This window comes from Strix aluco, chromosome 3, assembly GCF_031877795.1.
Source record: "Strix aluco isolate bStrAlu1 chromosome 3, bStrAlu1.hap1, whole genome shotgun sequence".
In the NCBI taxonomy this organism is placed as follows: domain Eukaryota; kingdom Metazoa; phylum Chordata; class Aves; order Strigiformes; family Strigidae; genus Strix; species Strix aluco.
Window position 1 is genome coordinate 104819886 of NC_133933.1, and position 22875 is coordinate 104842760.

Below are 22875 nucleotides of genomic sequence, written 5' to 3' on the forward strand. Positions count from 1 at the left end.
TGAAACATAGTGTTTTTCTGTCAAGGGACAACAGGTGCTGCTAGCAAACACTCCCAATTAACACTCCAGTACCACATGGACGTAAAGTTTTCAACAGCAGGTATTAAGCTTTTGCTCTGTTAGCTCACCTCTGCACAGGGTGAGCCCCAAATTGAAAGTTAAGAGAAGTTTAATTTCTTCATTTTTTCCAACTGGTTAAACTAAATAGTAACGTAACACAAAGATAGTGCCAACCCTGAGGATTCCATCACTGTAGGAGAAGCCAAGGATCAGTTAGTTTAATCCAATTCTTTTTATCTCCCCACAAGATGAACACTACCAGCTAAAAAACATCCTGGCACACAAGAGCCTGAGATTACAGAATAAACAACATGGACAAGCACTCAACGAACAGCCGAAAGTTGTGGCCTCTCTAGCTGACTATACTGGCATACTTGGCACCCAGAAAGCCATCAACAGTCATACTAAGATATGCTCAATCTTCACATCTTATAAGCAGATCCTTCACATTCAGACAAACCTCAGAAGTCCCAAACAAAAAAACCCCATGCTCCACTTACCAATTACTTCTCTAAACTATCTCCAAAAACCACTCTTCTCACCAACCAACATAGACGCCGCTGAGCAATAAACCAATGGCTAAATGGCAACTATTTTGGTTACTAGAAGAATTTCTAGGTTTTAATTGATAGAAAATTTTCTTTTGAGTCTCCAGGCAGCTGTGGGTGAAAGCATTAAATCAACAGAACTGTAAACTCACTATGCCATGCAAAATACCAATTGTAAGTTACTATAATCAAATCTGTTTTAATTGGTGGCTGGTAAAGATGAAGCCTCATATTCATCTCCAAGGACAGTTTCTTCTCAAGGAGTTCTGTGAAGCTCATTTTTACTGCCTCCAGAAGTTTTCTGACAGAAGTCCTAAGCTGTGGTCTCACTTTCTTCCCCTCCCTCATTGAGATCAATCTTTGAACAATCAGGCCTAGCTAACAGACACCTAATCCACTGATATATCATGCAAGGTTTTTTTGTTTGTTCACTTTTTAGCTTTACATGCATTCAAATACCCAGTTTACTTAAACAGCACAACTAAACTTTTGCATAATTATACACACACTGGCATACAGAAAGCATGAAACTAGCTTTCAATATGTGACCACAGACTTAACATATCTTTGACAAATAACTGTGCAAGCATAACTGTGCATACAAATGTAAACACACTCATTATCATGGAAGCTTGTATTAAAATAAATTTAAAAATCTGACACAAGTTGTACTGTTTGTGCTCTAAATCTTTGTCCTAGCATATTTCCAACTTTTAAGGCTGCTAAGTAACTGACCAACATTGTGAACCAACACACACTTAGAAAGTTTTAATTTCTGTAATGTAGCAAATACAAAAATCCAAGTCCTTGGCTGATTTGGGTTGGGAGCAAAAATAAAAGCCCTGCTTCAGAGATGCTTTGTAACACCTCTACAATTTTATTCTGTTCCTGCTGTGATGCAACTGAAAGCCAGAGACACAAATACTTGTATATCTGTATATCTAACATTTAACACCTCAGGGAAAAGGAAAACAAAACATTTAAATGCTAACTATCATGTTTCAGCAAATCACTTGATTTTGGCATATCCCAGGGCCAAGTGTTCTTCACATACCATTTTTATTGGAAACCAATTACAAGGAAACCCAAAAGCTTTATGTGTTCCCTAAGATCTCTGTAGGAACTGAAAGAGCTGCAATTGATTTTAATGAATCAATTTTTCTAGTGTCATTGGTTCCCAAAACATGCTGAAAGTCCTCTTCAGGTCTGAAACAAAAACAAACATTCATTTGCAAGAAAGCAAGTGGCTGCTCCAACTCTTCCAGAACAGAAAGGGGCTGTATCTTTTGTTACAAAGTGCAGCAAAAACACTGTAAAAAGGAAAAGCTGCAAAGTAGATGAAGTATGTTTCTTTTTCATGGATCTCAAATTGAAATCAATTTAGAGCTCATTATTGAATAAGCCAGGGCCTATGGAAGTATGTTTTCCTTTGAATTCAGACTTGTGAAATAAGAATCACCAATAGTGAAGAAAACTTGGCATAAATGTAACATTGCATCAGAAAATGAAAGTAATTTTCAGATACACAGATCTTCAATTTTCCAGTTGAGTTTTATTTTGGATACATAATCTTTATATATACTTAACAAATGTTTACAGAAAATAAACACAAATACCCTCCTTAACAGTGTTTGCCATCGTAACACAACAGATGAGTCTGGAAGTATTTAAACACTTTGTAAAACTATAACATTTTGAAGTCCCACATCAAGTAACAAAGCTAAGATGAGCCACCGCATAGGAAAGCCACCAATTTCACCAGGGATAACTTATTTTTTTGAAAGAGCAGCATAATGATGAGCCTCATCTTTAAAGAAGTTTGAAAAAAAAAAAAAAGAGTGGATCGATACCATTAAAAAAAACCCAAAACCATTCAGGAGTCCAGTGCTTTCAGTGCAGACTGGGGCAACTTGAATAATCTGTCTACCTAAGTGCTACAGATCCCATTAAACCTGTGAATCTCTTCACTCTTGCCTTATCCCTCCCTCCCAAGGAAACTGAATGGGGGTCAGACCATCCCACCCTAAGAAATAAAGCCTTGAGGAATAATGGCTTGCATTGTGGATTAAACTATAGTTTTCTCTTGGTATGCAAAACTTAGAATTTAATGATTTTAAGTGGACAAAATATGTTGTAATGCAGAAGTAAAAGGTGGGAAATTATGGAAGAACAGCTGTAAGTTTCCTGAATAAGGGTGAAGCTGACTGTAAGAGCTCAAAAAACTCTAGCAGCAGCAGAGATTGCTTTTGCTCCATCAAATAAGGACTTTTTGTCATAGTCCTACAGTAAGAATTGAAACATCCTAAGATGAGTGATTGAAATGGAAAAAAAACAAACCAAAACCAACAAAAAAAACCCCACCAAAAAACCACCCAGCTTTCAGAAAAAAAAAAGAAGAAAAAAAAACAGATCACATGGTCTACAGCTATTTGTTTTCTATTAAAATGAGCACAGGTTGAAGTATCCAAGTGGCTTCTCCAATTCAGTTTACACAGTACCACCTGGTGCACTGAGGCCTTGGGACATACAGAAAATAGTACTTGGATGATCAGGTATCATTCACACACAACATTTATGAAGCCTATACACTTCTAGTCATATACATTATTATATGAAAACAACGATCTAAAGCTAGCCAAATAGTTTAGAAATCTTTCTGCAAAGTCCAAGCTCACCCTCACTCAGAGTAGTAAATGGGAGATCCAAGGACACATTGCCGATATTAGGTGATAGCCAGGGTCACACACCTTTCCCCTTGTATTTATCAATAACAACAGTAAGCTCCTCACCCCAAGATACCCATCCTGCACAAACAAGCCTAAACACAGTCATCTTCCTATATATAGCAGCCTCTCTCACTAGCAATTATCACTGGCACCACAAAGGCTCCATATAATCCACAGGTGAAACCAAAGGAAAAAAAAAAGGTAGCAGAAGTGTTGATTTTAGTAAGTCTCTTTCCTTTCAACTACTTCTCTGTGCTCCAGCAGCCCTTCAGTCATTACACATACTAGCTTCCTCATTCTTTGCCCAGTGTTGCAACAAAATGAAACTGATACAACCTTGCTGCACATGAACGCTTGTATGTGTATATAATGAACTAAACTCATTAGTAAGCTTTGACCAAACCAACTAAAAGACCAAGAAGTCTCAGAGTTAATAAACTACTTTAATTTTTGAAAAAATATGCACGTCCCTCATACTTGAGCACCTAAACACTCCTGCAGAAGCAGCACGTACATCAAACTTAGGCTTTAATCAAACACCATAGAAAACAAACAAACAAACAAAACTACTTATTGTTCAGCATTAGAAATAAGACAAATCCATAGGAAACCAGCCATTATTAGTCCTGGCATCAATTAACCACTTGATGTTATATGCATGACTTGTTCCTTCGGAAAAATCATCTTGCATTTATCCCTGCCATCCAGCACCACTTCACTGATGATGGATTGAGGCCAGAACACAGGCAGCATGAAAAAAATTCTGCTTTTCTTGGATATTCAACAGATTTAAGCATCTTAAAGTTACATTCACATAAGCCACATATCAACATTAGACTACATGTTGTACTGTAGCTATTATATAGTGCTTCACAATTTGAGAAGACTGTTTAAGGCTTCTAACCCATTATTTTCGTCCCCTTCTTCTGAACATAGTGTTTTTGACACTGTTTTGCAGAGTGAGTGGTGTTTTATTTCATTAACTTCAGTGGGACTCTTCATGAAGTAAAATTCTATGCAATATGATTACCATAAAAGTCACCTACAGTGAATTTCTCATACACTTCACTGCTCACTGTAACCCCCCACTCACCTGCTGGGATACTCAAGTCTATATTCTCTCCATAGGACCAATCGACATCATCTTATACCCTTTCAAAGAAAGGGCACATAAACCTTATAGATAAACTTCACAGAATCACAGAATCACCTAGGTTGGAAAAGACCTTGAAGATCATCCAGTCCAACCATTAACCTAACATTGACAGCTCCCAACTACACCATATCCCTCAGCGCTGTCGACCCTACTCTTAAACACCTCCAGGGATGGGGACTCCACCACCTCCCTGGGCAGCCCATTCCAACGCCTAACAACCCGTTCTGTAAAGAAATGCTTCTTAATATCTAGTCTAATTTGCTATCTGCCACAAAGGTTCACAAATTATCTTTAAATCCAAAAGGAATGCTTTACATCAAATATAATCAAGATCACCAACCAACACAGTACACAAAGACCCCCCCTCCCATTTTACTGGACTACTGAGAGCATATTTACTCAAGCAGCTGTGTGCTTCCAGGACAAGGTCTACTTACTCCAACGAACTCAATCTCATCTTCACTTTCAGAAGTTGACGATTTACTCTCATGAATGTTGACGGAGCTGTGAGACTCCATAATCTAAACAGAAACAAACCAAAACATGCTTCATCATTTTATTTTGTAAGTTTTCTTTAACTACACAGCATTTTCTGTTTTATGCCTTCTTTGGCTTTACAGCCTGTCTGCACTCAACAAGCCTCTCTGTACCATTCACTGACCAGAAATACCAGAATAAGTGACAACAATTTTGATTTGAAACACGCTATGTTTTTCCAAATACGCAGAACGTGGCCTAATCTACAAAGCATCCCAATACCCGTTTCTCCAGCAGCCACAGCTATAGCGTTCCGCCAGAGTTCAAGAACATGCTTAAATCCGGAAACCACAGCAAGCGCCAGACCGGAGCTATAGCCTAAGGGCGCTGTACTACCGCTACAACACAGCCAGAGGACGGTTAACAGACGCGGGGTGAGTTTGGGTGTACTTAGTAGCCACAAGTATTTCTGGTGCTTTTGGCCACTTGAGGACCACAGCAGAGCCAGAAGGCTGCGCCTCTCGCTTCAAAACAAGCGCCGTCCTGCCAAACGGAAGATCTCCGTCAGCGGCGCGGAACCGCGGCCCGCCCCAGGGCGGCCCCGCAGCCGGCTTTGCTGACTCACGTTTCTCTACCCGCACGGCCGCCCCAGCACCACGACGGGGGGTCGCCGCCGGGCCGGGCCGCCCCACCGCCGCCGCCGCCGCTCGGGGTGGGCGGCGGGTAAGGAAACGGCGGCCTCGCCAGGCGCCCGCTCCCCACCCGGGCGCCCCGCGGGGGCTGGGTTGCCAAGAGACGGCCCCACGCCCCTCACAGCGCCCCGGCCCCGCCGCAGGCCCCGGCCCCGCTCACCGCCGCTGCCAGCACCCGAGGGCACACACCGCCCCGGCCCACTGCGCCGCCGCTTCCTCTTCAACCCGGGGGCGGCGGGGAGAGGTGGGGCAGGAGCGCGGCACAGCTTGCCGGGATTTGTAGTCGCCGCCTGCTTCGCCTCGCTCCGCCGCTCCCTTCCCCCATGGCAGGTGCCGGCGCTACCGCGACAACGCCATGACGCAACCCCCTCCCCGCCCCGCGGCGGCGTTCCGGGGTTCTTCCCTCCGATAACTTCCTGCTTCCCCTGTCCCGCCTGCAGGGCCGCACAGAGCGCCTGCTCAGCGGAAGCAGACGGACGAGCCGCTTCCGGGGAGGAGGGTGGCGGCCATTGGGGCTGGCCGTGGAGGGGGAGGGAAGGCGGGAAAATCGCCGCTCGCGGAGGAGGGCGCGCGGGCCCGGCCGTTAGCGCCCCGGCTGTGGGCTGGGGGGTGCCCCCGCCTCGCTCTGCGTTTTCAGTTCACCTCCACCTCACCGTCTGCTTACCCAGCCCAGACATCGACAGCTCGCCTGTGAGGATCTACAGGAGATGGTGCTAACGGCCTTAGTGAAGTCTAGATAGACAGTGTCCATTGCACTCCCCTAATCTACCAGGTCAGTCTCTTTATCATAGAAGTTTATCAGGTTGATCAGGCGTGACTTCCCCTCGGCAACGCCGTAATGACGACTCCTGATGATTTTCTTGTCACTGAAGTGCCTGGAAATGGTTTCCAGGGTTAGCTGCCCCACCATCTTCCCAGGGAGCAGGGTGAAGCTAACCAGCCTGTAGGTACATGCATTCCACCTTCCTGCCATTCTTGAAGATGGAGGTGATATGTGCTTTCCTTCAGGCCTCCAGTACCTCTCCTAGTCACCATGATCAATCAAAGATTATCTAGAGTGGCCTTGCAATGACATCTGCCAACTCCCTCAGCAGTTGTGGGTGCATCCCATCAGGACGCATGGACTTTTGTATGTCGAGTTTGCTTACATATCCCCTGACCTGATCTTCTTCTACCAAGGGTACATCTTCCTTGGTCCAGCCCTTCCCCCTGATCTCTGGGACCTGGAATTCGTGAAGGCTGGCCTTGCTAGTGAAGACTGAGGCAAGGAAGGCATTCAGTAACTCTGCCTTTTCCATGTCCTGTGTCACCAGATCACCCACCTCATTTAGCAATGGGCCCACATTTTTCCCTAGTCTTCCTTTTGTCACCTGTGTACTTACAGAAAACATTCTTGTTGTCTTTGACATCCCTGGCTAGATCCAATTCTAATTGGGCTTTAGCTTTCCTAACTTCATCCCTATGTGCTTGAACAATGTTTCTGTATTCCTCCTAGGTTACCCATCCTTGCTTCCATCCTTCGTATGCTTCCTTTTTGTGTTTGAGTTTGACCAGGAGCTCCTTGTTCATCTACACAGGCCTCCTGGCATTTTTGCCTGATTTCCTATTCGCTGGGATGAACTGCTCTTGAGCTTGGAGAAGATGCTTAAATATTAACCAGCTTTCTTGGTCCCATCTTCCCTCCAGGGCCTTATCCCACAGGACTCTTTCAAGCAGATCTTTGAAGAGGCCAAATTTCACTCTCCTGAAGTCCAGGGTTGTGAGCCTGCTTTTTACACTCCTCCCCTCAGGATCCTGAGCTCCACCATCTCATGGTCACTGCAGCCAAGGCTGCATTTGAGCTTCACATTCCCAACAAGCCCCTTGTTGGTATGAGGTCCAGCAAAGCACCGCTCTTCATTGGTCCTTGTTGGCTCCTTTCAGTGCACTCCAGGAACCTCCTGGATTGCTTATGCCCTGCTGTGTTGTCCCTCCAGCAAATATCTGGGTGGTTGAAGTCTCCCGTGAGGACCAGGGCTTGTGAATGTGAGGCTGCTCCTATCTGTCTACCTCATCTCCTTGTTCTTCCTGGTCAGGCAGCCTAAAGAAGACACCCACTATAATGTCACCTTTACCTGTCCTCTCTCTAACCCTCCCCCATAAACTCTCATTTGGTTCCTCATCCATCCCCAGGCAGAGCTTCATGCACTGCAACTGCTCTTTCATACAGGCAACTTCCCCTCCTTGTTTTCCTAGCCTGTCCTTCCCAAAGAGCGGTTCTCCCTTCATTGTAATGCTCCAGTCATGGGTGCCATCCTGCCACGTCTCTGTGATCCCAACTAGATCATAGCCCTGTAACTGCACATTCCCCATACTGCACGCATTAGTATACAGGCACTTCAGAGAAGCACCCCAGCATGTTGACTGCCTAGAAAGGGATTGGGGGATTTCTCCATCGTGGTGTCTTGTAGACATTTCCTTCCTTATATGCAGGTGCTGGAGGTGACCCCGCTTAAGCCCCATCTTGTTGATTTTGTGTCCGTTCCTGTCACATCACTCCACGCCCTTTGCTCTTCAACCATGTTGATCACTCCCTCACAAGACTGCTGGTTACTCTCTCCCTTCATTCTTAAAGTCCTCCTTATGCAGTCAGCCATCCTCCTGGCAAAAATAGCTTTGCCCTGCTTAGTGAGGTGGATCTCATCTCTCTCAAGCAGATGGTGATCTGCAAGCAGGGTCCCATGGTCATATAACTCAAAATCTTGTCACCGACACCAGTTCTGCAACCAATTATTGACTTGTCCTATTTGTGCTCTTCTCATTTCCCCTCACTGAACATCACTTGGCCCCCCATGCCCATGATTCTTGCTATTTATCTGCTACTGCTCTCCTGCTTCAGCATAGTTACTTTGAGCCACCCAAAGTAAAAGTTGGGTGTGAATCATCTTTACTCAAAGCTAATGCTTTGAGTAAGCTGAACAGTGTACATGTCACCTTTGAGTTGTGTATCTATATAAAAGAGCTGCTTGCACACGAACAAAGCACTTCACTGGTGTGTGTTTATCAAATCCTGTATACACAGGAGAGAAAGAATTGAGGGTTGCATGTTAAATTTTGATGCTAGGGGAGCTTTGTGAATAAGTAACTGTGAGAAATAATATACCACGTGGTATTTAACGTCAGCATTAATTTAAAGCACTTATTTTTCTTGTAAACACAAAGTTACTGTTTAGTTTTAAGCCTCCTTCCATGTAGGAATGAAAAATAGCCTTATGATAGAAGATAGACATACTGAGATGCTAGTTATATACTCATCAACAAATTTGTACAACTTAATCACTATTGTTGGACTGTATAAACAACACTGATTTGAGCAGTTTTATTTCATTATTAAAAGAATGGAAACCTGACTACCACTTGGAAAATTACAGTCATCGTTGCCTAAACTTTCATATTTTGCATTTATAACTTAAATTTGCTAACATAAATTTGATAGCAGCCATTCTGTTTGTAGCTTGCATTTGCGCTTAATTACTTTTGATTCTTGAGAATAGATAATATGACGTGCAATAGGAACAAGTTACTAGAACAGCAAGATGGCATTATTTTTCCAAACTCTGATACCCTATGAAAATTACACACTTGACTATGAATTTTTCAGCAGTAATTTATGTAAATGTTTACTCTTGCAATGACCCATCCAAACATCCTCCTTGTATTTAAACAATACAGTTGAGGCAAAAAAATAGTAAGGGAATTGCCATGCAATCATGTCAGCATTTCCAATATGCTAACAAAACTCTGAATTCCAAAATTTGTGTATTTCAGCTAATTCCTGGGAAAGCACAGGCTTCTCCATTAGGGTCAGCTTAGGAAAGTCCTTATGCAGGATGATGTTTCATGGAGAAGAGAAAAGATGTAGCCCGTTGTACTTCCTGGCTGGTGGGCCACCCGCAAGGCACATTCACCGTCTAACTCAATAAGAGAGTAGGCAATTTTTTTTAAACCCAGACAGTAGATTGGTGAAGGTAGGAGAAGGCAAACCTAGAGGAGAGCAGGGGGTACTCACGGTCTGCTTTTCACGAGCTAAGATCTCCAAGTCCAAATCTCCAAATGAAGCCTGGGTATCACATAGGATGTGGAAGCTGTTTCTGAGCAGACTGGTTTTATAAACTCAGTAATACTCTCTAGCAACCAATTCCACTTATTCGCTATGTGCCCTTAATTATTTTCTTTTATAGAATTTAAACATATTTCAACATCCTTGTTTCTCTCCTTGCTTCTTAGAGTGAGCGAAACATTGCCTTTTTAACCATTGATTTCCCTCGTGTCAACATTGCACACTGACACTTACTCTCAATGTAAAATATTTAGATGTCTGGTGGTTTGGGTTTTTTGAGTCCTATCTTTATACCATAACAAGAGGGGACATGAACTTGACATGCATTAAAACCCCTGATTTATTCAATAGTATACTTTTTCACTAAGTCTTTTATCCCATTCTTCACATATCTCAATATTTTTCTTTCCTTAGAAAACAAGTTTTCTTACTGAGCAGTTCATAATAAACAATGACCAAGTTCTTTTCCTTGGTAATCTTCAAATTCAATCTAAAAAACAGTAATAGAAACAAATAGTTCAAATTACTAGTTTTAGTACCGATTACCTTTTCAGTACTAAACCTTCGTTACTACATGCTGTACAGTCATATAGCTGTTAGGTTTTTCTGCAGTAGCCATCAGCCTTCTCCAATTCTGAGTAATGCTGAGTAACGTTGTCCTCTGTGATTCATATCAGAACTGTATACTTCATGACACCACACATTTATATATCACCAATTTTGATTTTAGTGCAAATTTGGGGAGAAGCAGCATTAGACTGTTCTGCTCTCCTCTCCCTTTCAGTTACTTCTGAAGTTTTGAATCTGTGATAATCTAGTCTTCAATTTTGTGTTCTCAGAGTTTGTCAGAGTAGTTTTGAAAAAACTGTCATATTTTCTTCCTTTTTGGTGATACTGCAAGTATGGCTTTTCTGTTAACTGTGTGTAGTTGTGTAAAAGCAATTTATCTTTTTTTATTCAGTGGGATAACATCAGTCCTATACTCTAGCGGAAAGGAAGGTACTGGTTCTTTGCAGCTTGCTCCTTCTTTACCCTTTGGTAAAACATAAAAATGTCTCCTTCTCTATGTTGCTCTTTTTGTCCAGAACACCCATCTCTCACCCTGGCCCATGCCTGGAAGTAGGCCCTTCACCCTACCATGAAAATCCCCCTTTACTCTTTGTGGTGAGCTTCCAGCCCCACTGGTTTTCCTTTGACAACGTACCTGGTCAGCAGAATAGAAAAGCAGATAGTACAGCGTGATCTGCAGTGCTGCACCAGCAACAGGCAGAGCAGTCGATCACGTTTGGCTCCCGGTACCTGCCCAAGTGCGTCTACAGCTCCCAAACAACCCAACAGCTGCAGCTGTGCAACATCAGCTGTGACAGCTTTAAGATTAGGCGGCCTTTGTAAGGTGGGCCAACCCCTTTCCCAGCTAAAAATTACAAGTTTTACAAAAGCTGGCTTCAGAACAGTTATTAAACAAAAAGAGGGAAAAAAAAAAAAGCTAGTGAGAGAGAAAACACAACTTTACATGTTATAATATACAACAGTGGCTGATATAAGAAAAGGCCCCAGAAGACAGTAAGGACAATAAAATAGAACTAAGACATAGCAATGTTTCATTTTATTTGATACAAAGTTGCTTCAAAAATATGATTAACTATATACATTCTTATATGCTGTACATACAATTGCATATACAAAATGTACATAATAGCAAACATCCTTCTATTACATTTTATAGATGGTAGTTAATAACATGAGATAGAACTTACATCGTATTTCATACCTTTTATCCTGATCCTATGTGTAAGGAATTGATAGACATGAGCGATGAAAAAGGCTAGCAGATCACTTCACTCAAACCTCAGTCCACACAGAAGTTTTCTCCACAGCTCATCTTATTAGTGCATTGTTCCAGTACAGTTAGGTTTGCAGCACTTCGCTTTAGAGGTATTTGGCTGCTAACCTTATCCTCAGATTTTTTTCCTGGCATTCACCCTAATACTATTTCTATTTTATTTCTGTAACTCATATCTCTCAAATCAAGCTAGATTTCTTCAACTTCATGTTGGCTTTTTTTTTCACCTTGATTCCTTAGTTGCTTGTTTGCCACATATGAAATAGATTTAACTATTGGTATTCTCTGTTCTGGAAAGAAGTCCACTCAGGCACGAAAGCTATAATCCAAGTGTTCTCTCCTTCCCATGCTACCTGCACATTGTAAACTTAGAATCAGTCTGCAAGGGAAAACATGTACCTTCCCTCCTCCTCCTCCTCCTCAGGCAATTACAGGGTGTGAGACTGCCAGCTGCTCCCTGGGACAAGTGGTGTCAGATCTCAAGAGGAACTGCTCAGTTACTGGGATTTTTCTGTCCCATGAGGAATGCTCTACCTGTCCAACCTCTCTCCAAGCAAGAGGTAGCATACCAAAATCGAAACACAGGGAGTAGAGGCTGGCAACTCTGCCCTTTACTAGTCGCTTCCAAGAGATTGTCCTCCATTTCCCGACTGGAGGGATCAGGCACCCTTATCCTATGGATCTGATGTTCAGGGAAGAAGAGAGAGTGAGAGCTGCCAAACCAGCAGAATACCAGCAGCAGAAGGCCTGCGAGAGAAGCCACAGCCTCCACAACCAAACAGGCTATCCTGGAGGACTCTTCCCTGAGCTAAGAGGGAACATGGCTTCTTTCATTGCCTTTCTAACTTTCAGAGGTTAAAAATGAGCTGCTTCTTTCCTGCAGACATCTTGAGAGCTGCAGTTTCATTGCCCTAAGAATGTTTTCTTCTTTCCAAGTTAACAGCATCCTTAAATATCTATTTTATTTCTTCTTCTCTGCTCATGTGGTCCTGTGCTTTCTAACACTGTGCTGGCCATAGTCTTCATTTCACTAGGAAATTTTTCTGTTTTCATATCTCTATATCTTTTTTGTATTAATATGCAATAGCTTTCTCTGATCGGCAAAGCGGTTTTCCATCAGCTGTCAAGGTGAAAGCAAGGGGATTAAGGTTCCTCTTATACATTCTTTTGGTATTACTTTAAATAATGTTTTTTTCTAACTAAGGGGAACTCTACTTATATTCTTAGAACATTTTCGTATTTTTTGAATTACTGCATAACATGCATATATTCAATAATATCTTAAAGCCAAAGATATTAGTATGCCTTCATTTTTTTCTAGGCTGTGGGATTTTAATTTGTTTGAGAAAATGGTTCTCAGATTTCTAGTCTGCTTGCAGTATCTCTGTCCACTGTTGCTAGGCCCATTTAGATATTATTTCTTTTTTATTTTATACTACTTCTTAATCTCTGTTGAGAATTTGAACTGGTATGAAATACCTTCGGTTATTCCTTGTCTGAATTCCTGAGATCCTGTCTGCAACCCTGGTTGGGAGAGGGTGCTGGTGAGTTTCTGGAGAGATGAGACTCCATCTTAGAAGTGGGCTTGAAACACTCCTGTTGACCTTGTGGGGTGGGAGGCGGAGGAGTCAGATGGCTGTCATTTCGCTGAATTTGTGCATTAGCAGCTGGTGAATCGTCATTCTGCTGGTCTTGTGTACTGGGAGGAACAGCCGAAGAGATGATGCCCTGAGGAGCAGCTGTTGAACCACTGTTGAGACAATTAATAATTAAGCTTGAAATATTAACACTAAATGTGCAATTTTGACTGTTCTTAGTTTCTGAGCAGCAGTTTGTTTAGTAGCTAGTTAACTAGTTTTCTTCATTGATACATTCCCCTTTTCCTTGTTTCACCTCAGCCTTATGGATCTGAGATGGTGACTTGTCTGTCTTGTTGGATTTGACTCCAAATTCCTTCTCTTGAATCATAATTGTATTCTGGGGAAAGGTGGAGAAGGTGGGCAAGGAAGGAGGAACAGCAAGGGAGGAGATCAAAACTGCAGTACCACCAGTTTTAAAAGTTAGTAACTTGTGTGTAAGTTGTTACTAAAGGTACTGCATGACAGGATTTTCTTTTGACCCCTCTCTGTACTTCGTTGCTGGAAAGTGAACTGAAGGAGTGAGTTTATGAGCACTTTTAAATTCTCCTAATTTTCTTACAGAAAAAACTTGTGTCATCTGAGTTAAAGGAATCACCACTGTTATCTTGATTACTTACAAGGTCCTTAAATGCCTTTACAGTGAGGAAATTCTGAACAGATGTAAAATGAATCAATTATAAATGCATTCTAATAAGCATCCATTCAAGAAGGACTATGCAGGCAGTATCTGCATTGGTTTCAATGGATGTTGGCCTGGATTTTACATAAGCACTTATCAATAACAGACATAAAGACATTTTTAAGATATCAAGTTTAAACTGAAAGGTCTATAAGCAATATTAAAAAACAACCCAGAATTGTTGCAGTGCTAGCTCAAGATCCTCCCATCAAGGCTTCAGGAATACTGTATCTGTACATGAGAAGGTTCAGGAATTAGCAAAATTTGTGGATTCATCTGGTGAAGATAAAAATTTAAAATATACAATATTTAAGATTTAATACTTTCAAAGAAGACAGGCTCTGTGTTTCTGGGCTGTTACTTTTACCACCTGTGTCAAGGACAAGGAAATATATTACAGTGAATCAATGCACTGTATATTACAAATACAGAGGATCTTTGTTTTATGAAGCTTTCTCATCTCTAGAAGAAAAGCATTAACATAGTAAACTGTATTTTAACCATGATGGTGCGTTTGTTTATTGTTTCCAGATGGGAAAATCTGTGTATGTGGATTCTTCCAATAGATGATATCTGAGTACTTCTCAAGTAGTAATTCATGGACCACTACTGGTGGTCCATGGAGTACTACCAGGTGGCTTAGAGAGGAATTTTAGGAGCAAAGCATTGCTACTTTGCAAACAGTTGTGTTATAACAACATCAAATATCTTGGGATAGTTTTGTTTGGTGGGGGTTTTTTGTTGTTGTTATGAAGTGTCTTACACTTGCAAATATGGATTTTAAAACATGCATGAGAACTGAACTAAGAAGAAGTAAAATATTACTTCAGTATAGAAAGTCTTAAGTAAGGACAAATCTTTTCTCCCTGTCTCACTGATTTTAATCTGTTCCTTCTTAATCTCTTATCCTGTTCTTGAGGACAGGCTGAGAGCTGGGACTGTTTAGCCTCAAGAAGGCTCAAGCGGATCTTATCTACGTATATTAATATCTGATGGGAGCATGTAAAGAAGACGGAGCCTTTTCTCAGTGGTGCCCAGTGGCAGAACCAGAGGCAATGGCAAGAAACTGAAACAAAGGAGGTGCCGTCTGAACATCAGGAAAAACTTTTTCACTGTGAGGGTGACTGAGCACTGGCACAGGTTGCCCAGAGAAGTTGTGGAGTCTCCATCTTTGGAGATACTCAGCTAACTGTACATGGCTCTGAGCAACCTTGTCTAGGTGACCCTACTTTGAGCTGCTGGGGTTGGACTAGCCAATCTACAAAGGTCCTTCCCAACCTCACTTCTTCTGTGATATGTACATTTGGTATATGTGGAAACATCACTATGCAAATGCAGTGTTTCATGTGATAGTGCTGCTGTGCACCCTCAAGATCATCGAAGTTTTTGCTGCACACAGCACATCTAACAACATACATCTCTTCCTTATGCTTCAATGATGTGTGACTGTTGAGATGACTGTTCAAATCAGCAAAGTTCTGTGCAGTTGCAGAACAGAAGCAGCATCGAAACCATAAGTTTCCTTTTTGCAGCATGGCTTTCTGACAATTCACATAATCGTTCCTCCTGTTTATTCTAGAGACATAAGTTGTCCGGCAACCACAGGTTAAACAGTCTCCTTTTTCTACTGGGAGGAAGTCCTCCTCTTTTTTTATTGATACTTCCATCTGCTCAGGCACAAATGCATAGTCCATGCTATGAATCTCATTATAATGGATTAGAAATTCTTCTTCTGTGTCAAAGAAGAGATTACCACAAAGGCCACAGAAGTATTTAGTCTGTATCTCCTGGTTATGATGCTCTTGGAAATGTCGCTGTAGTGTTCCTACTTTACGGAAATGATTTCTGCATAAGCCACAGCAGTATCTGTGAAATGCATGGCTTTCTAAGGACATGCAGTGTTGTTTAACACTCTCTTCAGATTCAAACATCTCCTCACAAGTAGATGATTTCACTGATGATAGTGATGAGTTCAGCAATTTTGGTTTAGTCTTGTTCACAAGGTAAGAATGCCCATAATAAGCAAGATGTTATTTAATAATTCCTCTGCCCGAATAATTTAGACTCTTTTGGTGGTAAAAGATTGCTAATTTAGCTCTCCTATGCTACTTTTATCAGTAGGTACAAAAGAGGTGTGATTTTCCTTATCTTTACTTGTGGGTTAATTGAGGCACAACAGGTGACATGAAAATGGAATTGACTCTGAAGAGACTAGAGAGAATAATAAGAAAAGTAAATAATGCCAAAACTAAAATACACGTATTAATCAAAGTAACTCCATGTGTTTACTTCTGTATTCTCTTCCTGTAATTTAATAACCTTATGCTGCTTTGTCTAGAATGAACAACTTCTTTTGTGGTGTTAAGCTGGACTGCTTCTGTATTACGTACTTTTTGTACAAGGTTACAAAAATATTTACCTACTTGGCAATGCATATATGAACACACATCGTCATGGTAATTTTAAGACTTTTAGATTTTGTAACCATAGAGTAATATATGGAATTACACATTTCATGCTACAATTCTTTTCTTAAGACTTACCAAAAGCCATGCTTCTGAAAAGCACCTGAGTTAAGATCTTTGCTTATAATTGGCTTCTTGGTGCAATTGTTCAGTTTTTGTCCCATCATTCTCCTAATTAAAGCATCATCTGTGTTTGGAAACAACTGTTTTGTGATTCCTGCAAAATAAAGAGAAGATATATATGAGGCCTCCAAATCAGGGAAACAACAGATGTGTGATCTAAAATGTATTTCTTGTATCTTTGAAATTTCCAGCTACTTCAGCTTCAGCTCTAGTTACTTCCATGTCTTCACACACTACTTCATAAATTTTGCACGTGCCAGCTCTTGCTTTTCTCTGTGCCTTCCATCTTGTTGTGCCTACTCTTGGCAGACTCCAAGAGGACTCCAAGGCCACAAGGCCTTCCTGTATTGCTCATCCTCTCTCCCTTTGCTCTGTTCTTGATCGGAGAGTCCTTTTCGTATCCTCATCAGTCCTCATGCCTCTGAATCTTACAGTTTTTGTTCATTAATTTGCATTTGCAGGTGATGTCTCTTTCCCTAAAAATTTTCCTTCTGTTTTACCTGGCTGACTGTTTTTAATGGAATACTAACAGCACTCAACATCAGGAATGCAATTCTTGTTCCCCTCTTCTCCATCATCTTCCCTTCCCTTGATGTTTCCCCCTTTCCTTTCATTTTGAAGTCTTGCAGTTTCCATCTTCTTTAAATAATCTTATCTACTAACTCCTAGGCTAAATAATGTCATCTACTAATTCCCAGGCTTCCTTTTTATTTTTCATCTTGTATAATGTTGACACTTTTCTATTTGAATCCAGGAGTGTTCTCATTTCCCTTAACAGACTTCTTTGACTTGTCTATAAGCTCCCCTTTGTCACTGAATTCTCCACAGCATGCTGTATTCAGTGTCCAGATTATTTTCTCTGCTTCCCTTTTCAGTTTTGCCTAGCCCCTTCCCCAGAATCGACCTTTAGAAAAGTCACTAGTAGCTCTTAGATCTATAGAATTATTTAGGTTGGAAAAGACCTTTAAGATCATCAAGTCCAATCATTCTTCTCATCCCATTAAATCTTTTAAATATTTCTCATATATCATTCTGAAACTGTCTCATCTTACGGCTTCTAAATATATTTTCACTATCTTACACACTCTTGTCCCTCTCTTGACTTTGGGCCTTTTCTCTAGCTAGGTTCTTAAGGAAGAGAGGTTTCTGCAATGGGTAACTTTTGAAACTGCTGGAAAGCTTCCACAAAACTGGACCGAGGTACAGGAACTGGGGCTAAGATGGGAAGTGAACTGAGAAAACTGGGGAAGTCCAAGGCAATGGCAATGGAGGAGGGATTCTAGCACAGGAATTTAGGCTATGTTGTTCAAGTATTAAGCTATAGGTGTGAATCCAATAAAAATCTGTGTCATGTGCTCACAAAATACTGTTTTCTTTAAAGGTGCTACTTCCATCTGAAATGATTCTCTTTCCTATGCACCAAACATTTTCTGCCTTAAACCTCAGCATAAAACAAATTTTGTTTGCTTCTCTGATCACTACTTCTGTCTTCTATACTTATTCTCTCATTTTGCCTCCAGCACTATGTAAAATGTCAGAATTCATAACATTCACTAACTTCAGAATATAGCAGACATAATTTTAAACTTGATCCAAGCCTGTCCTCTACATGCCTTCCCTCATCTGTTATCATCATGCTCCGAGTTTGACTGTTGTAGGTTAACCTTTCAAAGGCTAAAAAAATTTACAATATCACTGTGCCTGAGTAGCCACCTAAATAAAACCCACGAAATTCACACAATAGAAATACTACTACTTAGCATTTCACTGACAGTATTTGTAACAGATGGTTTTAAAAAGTATGTAGCTGAAGAAGGAAATATGAAACAGCACATCACCTGAGTAGACCAGCTGTTAAGCATTACAGCCCCTCCCTCAGACAAAGCCCTCTGTCAAGTCAGTGCCACATTGAGTAATGTTAACAAGTCATCACCTATGATTTCCTGAACTTCATTCTGATTCATAGCTGGTTTTGCCGCTTTATCCTTTGAAGAGGAGGACTTTGCACCTGTCAGGCTGTGTGTAGCCATGTATTCATGTGTATAAAGTGCTTGCATCAAGTCATTTATAAACTTTTGAGGTTTGCTCTTGTTACAAAGTGCAATCTGCCACTTTTCGATCTTGAACTGGAAAACAAAATTGGTCATAGACATAACTATTGCAGTTCTCTAGAAATATTATATAGTATTACCTCTGAATTTTTTTTTTTAATTTTCTGTTTTTAAACCACAATTTCAAATGTAATCTCTGCAAACTGTGTGCTTGACATTAACGCTGCACAGCATTCAACGTTTGCAACTATACACACAGGTTGATTTTTTTTTCAGAAGCAAGAGTGAGGCAGACTAAGGACCCCATTCATCCTAGCAAACACTTCACCAAACAATCCTTGTTACTCACTAGTGGAGACAGGACATGTTCAGACATAGCTAAATCCTTCTACTTGCACTCCATGCAGGCTGGCTGTGGTCCAGTTCTGGCATGGATTCTGTACAGCCTCAGAAGCATGGCACTATGCCCAAGCTAATATTCCTGCCTCCAAACAGACATGCCCTAAGAACTGTGACATCTGGTCCTGGGCTTTGAGAGTGACTTCTACACACAGCAGTTGTACAGCCTAAGTATTTGAACTCTCCTAATGCGCAGTTTTGAGCTACCTCTATTAAGTAAGTCTAGGTTGCTTAGAAAATTAGGTATTTTTATTTCTTTGGAGATGTTAGGTCAAATTTTATGTATTGCAATATTCAGTCAAAACATCACACCTTGATAATTCTTAATAGATTTCTTTGGTTTTTAGGACCCCTTGACAACACACAAGAATGATTTCCACCGATTAGCATGACTCAGTGCGTAAGAATGTTTCTGTAAATTGTGAATGCAGAAGCTAGAATTATTCTTTTGGCTATATCTTTATAGTTTTCACATACAGCCTCTGTGCCTCAGATTTCTTGTACAGCCTCTGTGCCTCAGATTTCTCAGTTATGCTGTTAGAATTATAGAGAATAGGGGAATATTTTTATTCAGTATCTATATATGTGTATGTATTTCTACTGGCCAGTATCTGGAACAAGAGCAGAAATATACCATTCTCCATTTACTTCTTACAGTTTAAACAAACTGCTGGTATTTTTCTTAGATTATCTCTGAAACTCTACCATTCCCCTTTGGCAACCAAAACATTAGGCTGGAAGTTATTCCTAGATCTCAGTATTTTCTTCATGTGTCCACATTCTGCCCTTAGTCACAGATGTGCAAAGTCACCAACATCAAAATGATTTTGAGAGTGTACCAGCACACTGAATTAAGTCCAGTGTTTCTCATGAAAAGAGCCTTTTGCACAAAAGGAGCTCATGAGTCACGTCATCAACTCAATGATGACAACATGATTTTTACTGATGCTTATTTTTTATATTTGTTATACTATAACAGTAATGTTTGTACTGTATAAAGATTTAATTTTTATGCCTGAAGTTGCCTTTTAACTGACCTGTTTTTCAGTCTGTTGCTCCTCATCTTCTGCATTCAAAGTTATTGGTGAGCTGGAGTTACTGTGCATAGCTGCATATGAATCTGCTAATGGATTGTTAGATGCCTTCCAAACAGCATGTGAATGCAGACTGGATGTAGATGATGTCACTCCTCCTTTAAGCAGTGCTTCAGCCATCCCTACCAGTTCCTCAAAATGGGTGACTGCCTGTGGCAATACTGAAATCAAATGGAAAGTGAGGGGTAAAATAGTAACTGAAGCTTTCAGACTCTAATTACATACATACTCTGATTACATATTGCTATTAAATTCCTGTCATAATGCAAGAGTGTCAAACTAGTCAGCAAAGATGCTTTAACATACTTTTTTCCTATTCTCTCATATATTTTCCTGCCATTCTGCTGTCCCCACCCATGCAGATCTGGTCTCTGTTTCTAGAATAGGATAGATCTGCAAGGCTAAGAGGTACCATTAGATAATGCCCATCATGGCACTAAACAGGCTATTTATCATTTTTCTTTTTGCTATCTCAAAATCTCTACAAGTCTGTAAAGCTATTGAATATGGGATAAGTAATGTTATGTCTGATTATTTTTTCTTCAGAGAAGTTACATAGGTTGCATAGACTTTTTTCCCTTTTTTAATCTATAGAGAATATCTTTAAAATAATCTTTTCTCCAAGTAATACTTATTTTCAAATATAAACTTTTATTGACTTCATCAAGAAAAATAAATTCTGAGCAAAAAGGATGCAAGGAATGAAGAATTGGCAAGATACAGAATCACTAAATTACAGAAAATACCGTAAAAGACTAATACAAGTGCTTAAGGTGCAAGGCAAATGGATGTAAAAGTGTAAGAAAAGTTGTCTGACACTAACAAAATGTTTAAAAATAATATTCAAAAAGGTGGAGGTGAATGATTCAAACCAAGATGAATAACATAGGGAATGGAATCAGGTGGGCAATGAAACTGACAAGCACTTGCAGAGTCATATGACAATAAAAAAAGAAAAAAGACTCTAGGCTGTCTAGGGATGGTATGATATAGCTGGCAAGGGAAGGACCAAATCCTCTTTAAACCTTATTCATTCGCTAATGTTTTGAAATTTTGGATTCAGTCTTGGCTGCCCCAGAGTAAGAGATGGAGACAAATAAGAGGGGCTTCAGAGATGATCACTAAGTGATGAAAGATTAATTTATAAAAGAACAGAGTGGTTCACCTCTGGGAAAGGACTAGATTTGTTGCACCTGGAACTAACTCAGATTATCAATAATGAGGAATTACCAAAGTAATTAGAAACGAGATAATTCTAGAACAAATAAAATTAAACAGTTAAAAGACTGCAGAGTATTAGAGGGGCCGAGACAGAGATGTGCAGTTGGTTTCAGAACCATGGTACTGTGGCAGACACCAGAGAGAATGAAGCACCCTGGACCCTCATGACCCATAAGAGCAGGACTCTGCTTCAGTCCCCACCCTCCAGCATTACAACCAAGACCAGATATGAAGCTTTAACAGCTGCAGACACCCACGAGCAAGGTCTGCAAGGAGGAACTGTACCAGCAGCACACAGTGCATACTGCAGAAGGAAGTGACGAGTGCTTGTAGTGGGTGACTTTCTATTGAGGGGCACTGAGGTGCCCATCTGTCAACCTGACAGGAAGTCACAAGAGGTGTGCTGCCTTCTGGGAGCTAAGGTCGGAGATGTTGCTGAGAGGATGTCACAACTTGTCAAGAGCACAGACTACTATCCATTGCTACATTTTCATGTGGACACGAATGACAGCACAAGCTGGAACCTGGGCAGAATCAGGGAAGACTACAAAGCCCTGGGGGTGCAAGCGAAAAGTATTGGTACTCAAGTTATCTTTTCTTCAACTTTACCAATTAGAGGAAAGAGTGCAGCCAGAAATAGACATATAATGCAAATCAACTTCTGGCTTCATGGCAGGTGCCATCATGAGGGTTTTGACTTTTATGACAATAGAACATTCTTCAATGACTATAGCCTGCTAGGGAGGGATGGGATCCACCTGTCTAGAAGAGGCAGAGGAATCTTTGGCAGCAGGCTGGCCAACTTGGTAAGGCAGGCTTTAAACTGAAGGACTTGGGGCGCAAGGTCCAAAGTGGCAATGCTCATGCCATTGCAACCAACTGGGGAATAAGCCAGGCCAACCAGAGCAGCGACAAATGTGCCTTAGCTGCCTCCCAAGATGAGAACCAGAAGACCAACCACCTCAAGTGTACGTATACCAATGCTGCCTGGGGAACAAACAGGAGGAACTGGAGCTCCATGCCCAGTCAGGAAGTTATTATATCATAGGAATAACTGAAACATGGTGGGACAACTCACATGACTGGAGGATCACAATTGGCTGTTTCATAAAGACAGGCAGGGAAGAACAGGAGGAGGAGTTGCACTATATGTTTAGGAGAACCTTGAATGTATAGAAGTCAGCTATGTTGATTGTGGAAGCCCTATTGAATGCTCACGGGTCAAGATCAGAGGGGTCATCTCCAAGGGGGATCTTACAGTAGGCGTCTGCTACTGACCTCCAAACCAAGATGATAAGGCCAAAGAAGTATTTGGGTCACTTAAGCAAGCTTCAGGTCAAGAGAACCAGATATTTGTTGGAAGAACAATACAGCAGCTCACATGTCATCCATCAAGTTCCTGGAATGCGTGGAGGACCGCTTCCTCATACAAATATTAGATGTGCCAACCAGGAATGAGGCACTGCTGGACTTGCTACTCGCAGACCAAGAAGACCTGATTTGTAGTATCTCACTTGGTGACAGCCTTGGCTGCAGCGATCACAGTATCATGGAGTTAGGGATCCTGCTGAGCACACTGAAGGTTAGTACTAAGATAAAGCT

At 41.1% G+C, this 22875-nt stretch overlaps 2 protein-coding genes across 10 annotated transcripts in view; both read right to left on the bottom strand.

The window, feature by feature from the left end:
- Positions 1–6092, bottom strand: part of LOC141921335 (E3 SUMO-protein ligase ZNF451-like) — a 40013-nt gene extending 33921 nt beyond the window's left edge. For 3 of the 6 annotated variants that reach the window (XR_012622660.1, XM_074819854.1, XM_074819858.1), the window contains exons 1-2: positions 5820–6092; positions 4928–5011 (exon numbers count right to left, since the gene is read on the bottom strand). Coding sequence is in view for 5 of the 6 variants with exons in the window: in XM_074819854.1 (XP_074675955.1) it covers positions 4928–5008 (81 nt within the window). In the remaining variant the exon portion in view is untranslated. The remainder of the gene's footprint in view (positions 1–4927; positions 5012–5819) is intronic. The other 3 variants (XM_074819857.1, XM_074819856.1, XM_074819853.1) reach the window with 1 other exon arrangement.
- Positions 6093–11336: 5244 nt separating this feature from the next.
- BEND6 (BEN domain containing 6) overlaps positions 11337–22875 on the bottom strand; it is a 28538-nt gene continuing 16999 nt past the window's right edge. For all 4 annotated transcript variants that reach the window (XM_074819861.1, XM_074819860.1, XM_074819862.1 and 1 more), the window contains 4 exons: positions 19996–20213; positions 18442–18634; positions 16464–16602; positions 11337–13351 (listed from right to left, as the gene is read on the bottom strand). In XM_074819861.1, the coding sequence (XP_074675962.1) occupies positions 13087–13351; positions 16464–16602; positions 18442–18634; positions 19996–20213 (815 nt within the window). In that variant the 3' untranslated portion in view covers positions 11337–13086. The remainder of the gene's footprint in view (positions 13352–16463; positions 16603–18441; positions 18635–19995; positions 20214–22875) is intronic.